General features: G+C 45.2%; 1 protein-coding gene across 1 annotated transcript; it reads left to right on the plus strand.

The window, feature by feature from the left end:
• Positions 1–478: 478 nt before the first annotated feature.
• On the plus strand, positions 479–4,009 carry MAP10 (microtubule associated protein 10). The gene is made up of 2 exons (XM_056344680.1): positions 479–532; positions 833–4,009. The coding sequence occupies exons 1-2, from the start codon at positions 479–481 to the stop codon at positions 3,764–3,766; spliced, it is 2,988 nt and encodes a 995-aa protein (XP_056200655.1). The 3' UTR covers positions 3,767–4,009.
• The last annotated feature ends 4,337 nt before the right edge of the window (positions 4,010–8,346 follow it).

Raw genomic sequence — 8,346 nt, forward strand, 5'->3', positions numbered from 1 at the left:
TGTTTAGAGTAGAGGCAGTGGAGGAACTGAGAAGAACTTAATTATTTACTTCTTAAGCCCTGGTCACAATTCAGAGGTCAAACTCCTTAACTCTCCTTTCAGACATAATAGTTAAGGCAAGGTGTCCTTCAAATAATAATGATCAAGGGACCTGACCAACAGCAAAGGATTGGATTCTTTAACCATTTCCCACTGGTTTCTGCTTTTCTAAAGTGATTGTGATTTGGCAGAGGAAGGAAGGAAAGGGGAAAAAAAGGAGGCAATAAAAATAAAGGAAGAGGAGACTGGTCTTTCTTGTAGGTATTTCCCTGGTGGTAAATGGTAAGGGTGTACTGTAACTTTAACCAAATACCATTGACTTAGGATACATTGGTTTAGTCAACTTACTAATTGAATAAAACAATTTTCTTCCCAGCTCAGCAAGTATTTGCTGTGCCTGTGGCAAGGAGACTCCGGTGTCAGGGAAGGGCAATCAGAGATGGAAGGGCACTCCCTTCGCCAGGCAGGGGGTGAGGAGTGGAATTCTTCACAAGTGTGTCCTCAACTCCCACTTTACATGCAGATGGGAGAGGAGGAATTTATCAACGCATGTCCAAGGCAGTCAGGCAGTACAGAGATGGAGACATTACAGATGAAGTGGCATTTACAGCTGATTAGAAAGAACTAATTAATGTAGAACCACAGTTTTTAAAAACTCAGATATATATGGGCCCTCAACTGTGGTGAGACGCCAGCACACAGCCCTTGGCGCAGATCTCAATGTTTCCCTTGGGGTGGGAAGAGGCCACAAAGAAGCAGAGAACGGTCTAACGTCCCCCCCTGCCCCGACAAGCACTCCTGCTGGCCGAGGGAGCCATCCCGCCCCGCTCCTCTGGCCGTTACTGGTGATCCACAATGGGGAAAGCACGACCAAGGCCGCGGCCGCCGCCTTCAGAGCCGCGGGCAGCTCCACAGGGCGCTTGTGAGGAGGCACCAGGCAGCACCCGGCCCCAGCGGCGGCGCCCGCTGCCCCTCACCCGCCCGGTGGCCGCAGCCTCCGGCAGGGGCAGGCCGCACCACGGCAGCGGCGAGTCCCCCGCGGGGAGAACAGCACAGCTCCGCTCCCCTCCGGCGGGATGGGGACGGAGAGAGCCCTTCCGAGCCCCTGGGCCCGCGCTACCCTGCGCTGCCGGGGGCGGCGGGCCCAGCCTCCCGCGCCCCCACCCCGCACCGACTACAAGCCCACTGCGCGCAGGCGCCTCGCTGGGGGACGGCGGGGCCGCTGCTCTCGCGAGAGGTCCGGCGGCCTCGCCCGAGTCCCCTCACACACCACCTCTCGCGAGAGCCGGGCGTGGGGGCTGCCATGGCGGCGGCGGAGGGGCTGTTCTCGCTGGAGCTGTTGGTGGAGGCGGTGCGGGTAGCGGCGGCGCCGGGCCCCGCGCTGCGCCCGGTCGTGGCGCTGCGCCTCTTGGACTTCCCCACTCTCCTGCTGGGCCCCGCCGCCGCCGCGCCGCCCCTGCGGCCGGGGCGGGCCTTGCCCTTCGGCCGCGGCAAGCGCTGCCTCTTCCGCTGGCGCCGGGCCTCGCTCTGCGCTGCGCTGCGCCGCCGGCCGCTCCGCGCTCTGCTGCTGGCGCTGCCCGCCGAGCTCGCCCCGGGCTCCCCCCGCCTCCTCGGCAGCTGCGACGTCTCCCTGGCCCCCGCCGCTGCCGAGCTGCTGCGGCAGCCCGGGGTGCCCGCCTCTTGCGGCCGCCGCGGCCGCTTCCCGCTGCGGGACGCCGCGGGGCGACCCGTCGGGGAGCTGGCCCTGGGCTACCGCCTCACCAGCCTGGAGGCCGGGGAGGAGCCGCCCCCGCCGGGTCCCGCTAGCCCCCGCGCTGCCACGCCGCCTGCCAGCTCCCCTGAGCCGGGGGACGAGGAGGGAGAGGAGGAGGATGAGGAGGAGGTTGAAGAGCTGGAGGGCAACATTTTTTGCCCTCCCGTGCTCTATTACAGCTGCAAGCCTGCTGAGTCTCATCTGCCGCCAGCAGCAGCGGCTGCAGGGCAGTGGCAGCACGTTGAGGCCTGGAGACTGCAGGAGAAAGACATGGGCCAGAACCCCCCACGTCCCAGTGCTGGGCCCTCCTTGCTGCACCCCGTCAGCCCTCGACAGCTCCACAACACTCTGGGGCAGCTGCCGCTGCTTAGTGCCTTGCTGGCAGAGCTGTCAGTGCTCACCCGTGATGCTATGCCTGCTGCTGTCCACCCCCATCTTGCTTGGCTCCACCAGGCCCCTGGGAGCGGTGGCATGGCCCCCCAGCCCCCCAGCTGCTCCTCTGCCCCCAGGCCTGCAGAGGCACTTGTGGGGCCTGGTGGGAGCAGTGGAGGTGCCAGCCCTCAATTCAAGCAAGGTGGGCAGGAGGCCACCTCACCAGCATCATTTTGGGCTGGGAGAGGACTTAAGAAAGCTGTACCCCAAGGAGAGACAGGCTCTGAAGGGAACTGCAAAACTAAGGAAAACAAACCTCCCAGAAAGAAATTGTTGTATGGGCTGACAAATACATTGAGGCTACGGCTGCGGCAGACCAACCCTGATAAGCTGATAATTCATGAAAGGAGGGAGCAGTACAGAAAAAAGCAAATGGAAATGCTGAAGAAAAGCCCTTCATCCAAAAGAAAGCTGCTTAGAAATGCTGGAGAACAGCATGGGGTGTTTGACAGGCATTGTAGCAAGGGAGACAGTTCAAAGCAGAATAATCAGTTTGATAAAACTGTTGAGGCTTCATTACCAAACAGTGCTCTCAGAGAGCATGTTTCTGTGGCAGGAGATGGGTCCCCTGACCTGCAGAAACAGGCTATTGTAAATCTGCTGAAGAGCAATGTAGTTGCAAGCAAGGAACATCCGTGCAAAGTAACTACAGCCCCCTTCCTGGGGGAAACTGCATTCAGATCTGCTCACAAGGAAAAGTATGCAAAAGTCCAACTCCCAGCTGCTTTCGCATCAGATGCTAATGCAAAGGGAAGTAATGAGGAAGCAATACACTTAATCCATCGTAAAACCACAGAGCACGATGATGCATCCGTTGTAAGTGATCATAAACCAAGCCGTAGCAGGAGTGTTGAAAACAACTCTGAATTCATATACTCGGATGACTTTGTTGCTAGTCCTGAGAACACAGTTTATTCAGAAGATTTCACCAGTGCTGAGTGTACAGGCAGAGACTCGGAAGCTCTTGACAGCAGTCCTGAACCTCTGTGGCTTGAAAGTCCAAAGCAAGGTTGGTCGGATACAGAGCCAGAATCCAGCAAGTCCAGAATTTCAAAGACAAGTCAAAGAGCTGGAAGTACTTCAGATCTTCTGCCAGTTCCTTCAGCTTCATCTCCAGTTCAGTCTTTGAAGAGAAACCGTGACCTAAACACCAGCAAGAGAACTAGTGTTGAGTCTGTTGATTCACTTAACCTTGCTCAAATGGAGGCATCATTATTAGATGAAGAGCAAGAAGTCCAAGAGATCAGTAAGAAAGAGAACAGGAGGGATCAGCACATTAAACAAGTATCTACACAGAGAAGCAAAGTTAGGTCTGATACTGATCTGAATACAGGAAAGGGGCAGACCTCTGCAGGAAAAAGCCAGGCAGTAACTCAAGTTAGCTCCTACTTGCCATCTAACATGTCTGATCTTGAACTTGGTGTTCTGGAAAACAGTATGTCAGACAAAGAGGATGATTTTCTGGGAAAACTACTCATTCCTAACCAATACAAAGACATCAGTGAACTTGTAATAAACAAACTTCCAGGATACACAATGTAATTATGTTTTCACTGTGTGGATTAAGATACAATATTTGAACTTCATAAGGCCTGTTCCATTTAGTTGCAATATATGCATGTTAATTTAAGACTTTATAATGCTCATTTAATACATTGGTGAATTTACTTAAGTTTTTAAAATAAACTACTATTTGAATCTCTCATGAGTTACTTCAATATCAGTATTTTAATGTAAAAGTAATCCAGACAGCACAAGAAACATAACTTCTTGTGAAAAGCAGAAATGAAGACAGAAGCAGCAAATGCAGATAGTACCCACAGACTTGTCCAGGGTAGAAGTAATAACACACTACAGAAATGGCCAAGTACAAAATGCGTTCCTAACTGAACACTTGAGTTTTTATTCCTCATGCAAATAGTTCTATGCTTTATTTTCATTACAAATAGTTACTTAAAACATACAGTCATAGCCAGTAAGAGCAGAGACTTATTGGCTGATCTGTATACTAGTATATTTGTTTTACTCTTCTATCACTAAATGCAGTGACCAGAACTAGATGAACCATTTCTTAGGTTGAAGTTCCTCATTTAAGTCAGATTTTCACACATTATTATAAAACATTTTAAGAATTACTGGTGACAGTAACTCTGTATAATCTGGGAGAGCTTTGGAGGTTGATGGAAGTTACTTGACCTTGAAGACTAAGAGTGTGCAAAGAGTAGAGGAGAATGCAGTAAATTTTCAGTGCTTCACAACTCCCTGATTGCATTCTCTGACAATGGGGAAAAGAGGTGGTCAGCACCCACTGTTCAGAAACTCGGAACAAATAAAGATATTACATCATGATTTAAGGATTCCAGATAAAGACAAGAATTTGCCATGTCCCCTTTTCTGTTGGTTGAACTATCACCTGATGTTTACTTTTGATACCTGGTTCGACCACTGAACTTAACGTCTTTTGTTTACTGAGTTTTTTTAGAGTTCATATCGCTGTCAAAAATTTCAGAGACATTTTTTGACTTGGAACGTGAAGAGAGCTTAAAATTCCTGCCTTAGTTTTTAGGTCTGTCTTGTCCCCCCCTTTCCACTCTCTTTAAGTAGTTCATCTCCTTTGCCTGCTTTACATTCCTAACTGTCTCATAATTTAGGACATTTATCCGGAGGGTTAAATGACAGACTTAGTAACTCCCCTTTTCCTCCCTGTAGTTCTCTGCATTCTTACTGCAAGAGCTTGTGTTTATACTTTAACATCTTGGAGGGATTTTTTTTTTCCATCTTACTATGTGTTTATTTTGTAGGCATGACAATACCCCTCCTGTTTAAAATACTAACATCTGTGAGGATTAATCAAGTATCTGGTGTTGACTTCTGAGACCACCACTACTAATATTTTTAACCTAAAGGTAAGCAGCTGAAATTACCCATATATCAAAGCAATCTCTGGCCAGAGCAATTCTTAAATGTTATTTAGGGTGCCTTTGTTTCATCAGTTCCAATTCCAGACCAAAATATATTTGTTTCTTTTTATTTTTCATGCCATGAACTTCATTGATACTTTATACATGGCAGTAATTCTGATTTTATTGATGGAGTAAGACCTTGCAGTTCTCAAGCGCAAAACTCTCGTTAAAATACAATGGTGCCCAACCATTTTTACTGTGTGGCTATTTAAATGAGTTGTTAACATTAAGAGTTCACGATTTGAAACTCATTACTTAAGAAAATTTTACTTTAAAAAGTTGAAACTCAAGGGCAAATTCCCAGTTCTTTTTCTATCCCTTATCCCATCTTCACTTTTCAATTTCCAGAAGCAAATACTTCTGTTTAAATAATGAAATTAATGTCTTTTCAGCTAATTTTATTTGGGATAACATTTCTAATGTTTATTGTATAAGAGCATTTATAATTTTTTTCAGGAGAATGATGAAAATGAAAGAAAATGCATACTAGGAATACAATAGGAGACATTACACAAGAAGAGAATGTCAGCATCATGCTTACACATTTTAGTTTGGTTTTGTCTTTTCAGATATAGACTCATGGTAGTTATTGCTTGGAGAGGTTAACAGGTAATTTCAACCCTCTGGGATAATAATCTTTTCAGATATTATCTATGCTGTTGTGAGAGTAAACAAAATTTTACTTAATATTCAAACAGCAACTCTAAGTCAAGAAAAATGGGAAAGAACTTTGTATCACTGATTTATCACTGAAAACTCATAAACCAATATATTGGCAAGAATCAAGAAGATTCTATATGTCAACCAAACATATAGCAAAAACACACCACAACCAAACCACAGAGCAAAACAGCGCTATTTACTATCAGTATAAAACTGGGGGGGAGGGGATGGAAGCAAGACATTCCCTTTTGTACAAATCCTGTAATAATCTACACGCAACTACATTATACCAGCTAGCCAATTTTGTCATTATAACTTGCATCCTGTACCCCTGTGATCAAGCTGTTAACATCAGAGGTTTGATAAGACATTTCTCTAATGGAAGTATTACACCAGTTTTTCATAAAGACACCGGTTTAGATTGTAAGGGCTAAACTGAATGGATTGTGTTGGTCCAGGGCACATGGCAATATGCTGGGAGGAGCAAATAATAGTAGCGTATGCCCTGCAGTTCTTGTACAGCCTTCCCAAGAGTAGCATAGATACTGAAAGATACATGCCTGCTTTTCAGATACCCCATAAACATCCCAAGAGGGAGAACCATAGTGGCAGAGCTGGCATGTGCAAGTGAAGTAGCTGAAGTGTCACTACTTTTTCTGGTAGCTCTGCACTACTTTTCTGATTCAGTCCTAAGAAAGCCAATGCATTGGAAAACTACTTTCCCAACAATATCTCAGTTAACACTGTTCCCTAAGGACTGCTTCACAGACTACGAAAAGGGAAGATAGTTGAAGAATACAAAATCTTGGCCCACTACACTACACTACAAAACCCCTGTTTTGAAAATTCAGCTTTTTGAGCAAGAACAGCTCATGTTTCTACATACATTCGATCCACGGTTCTTTGTCAGAGTTCCTAGAAAGATTATTAATTACTGTTCATTACAGTGTGGGCCCTTATATACTGGGAGACTGATGTAAAACCAAAATGGTTTCTTTCAGTCCCCCAGCTATCTGCTTGTAAGACCTTTCAGTTGTTACTTAAGGTTGAGCAATCTCCATAAATATGCAGGCTCTGTTACGGATTTGTTACTTGCTTGACAGAGCCAATGGCTAGCTAGGCACAATTGAAACTTCACAAAACCAAAATATTCACTAAAAGCTCCCTATTTCCTCATTTCCCATAGCCATTGGAGCATCATATATAATCGTATTTTAACTGAATGTGTGAAGTTTTTGGTTTGGTCTCATCCTTGCTCCACACTATTAAGCAGTAAACTACAGTTACTTCGAGTTTTACAGTTGTTAGTTACACTGTAAACTTTACTACAGTGAAATTAAAATGTGAGAAGTAATTACATAGGTTTATTATAGATCCTCACTAAATAAAGCCATCTAGCTTCTTACTTTTGTCACTTTAACAACTGATCTTTGCCTTAAACCTGTACAATATTCCAGAAATCAGGTAGATGGGTGCTCAGAACCATAGTTCTGTTGCTTAAGATAAAGTTTCTTAGATCAGCTCAAATAAAATTGAACTTAATGGTTCATCACAAGTCCCAAACAAAGAAATAAACCCTTAAGATATACACATTGTTTCAGAATTTATGACCCTAAAACAAGTTTGCTATGACTGTCTTTTAAACTGTTATTTCAGCATACCGTTTATTAAATAAAGTTAGCCAGTACTATATAACTGATGGTGTGGTGGGAAGGGCAGGATACCAAATACTGACAGGCTGGGTCACTTTACCTCTTCTACTGTAACGTTTTCCTGCTGCTAAGTAGTTCTGATCGGTCTTATTACTCAGTCAGTGGCTAGGAACATTTTTTAAAGTCCCAGCCAGGCATGTTTCCTTCACTTAATTATTTTGTTCCTCAGCTCTCAGCACTCTGATTAGATGACAGTTTCTTTTCTGTTTGTGATTTCTCCGATGATAGTCCTTACCCCCTTTTTTTACAATTTGTAATCCCTTTATCATTTTGGAAGTCCTTTTCCTCAGTTTTCTGAGATTACATCCAGCCTTGGTAACTGTGCATTTGAATTTTTTGACTGAGTTACTCATTCTTACTACCTTCATTTTTCTAGGTCTCAGGATTTTATGATACCTGCTTTTGTAATTATTTTGTTTCTCTTTGTGTAGGTGCTGCTCAAAGTTAAATACTAGTCATTATTTGGACATCTTTGGGACTTTGCTTTCTTTTTCTTAGCATTTGTCACTAGCATCTACTTTACTGCTTGCTCAGCTTTGTCTAGGAAGAAGTCAAATCACTGAATCTAAGATTCACATCCTTTAAAGGTTTTGTTGACTTCTACACGTAGGATCTTCACCAGCTCCTGTGAAATGTAACACCTCTCATTCAGAGCTGCAGAGTGACCAGCCAGGACTGTGAACCTTTGCCTGTGGTTATCAGACATCAGGTTTCTCTACCTCTCCCAAACCCTGCCTTTAATCCTTTTCTCAAATTTTGATTTCCAAACTAACCTTTCTTTTTA

The sequence above is a fragment of the Falco biarmicus genome, chromosome 6, assembly GCF_023638135.1.
Source record: "Falco biarmicus isolate bFalBia1 chromosome 6, bFalBia1.pri, whole genome shotgun sequence".
NCBI classification, from domain to species: Eukaryota; Metazoa; Chordata; class Aves; order Falconiformes; family Falconidae; genus Falco; species Falco biarmicus.

Coding starts and splice junctions, on each gene's coding strand:
- MAP10 (XM_056344680.1), top strand. CDS start 479: ATGGAAGGGCACTCCCTTCGCCAGGCAGGGGGTGAGGAGTGGAATTCT. Junction 533..832: donor AGGAGTGGAATTCTTCACAA/GTGTGTCCTCAA, acceptor TGCCCCGACAAG/CACTCCTGCTGGCCGAGGGA.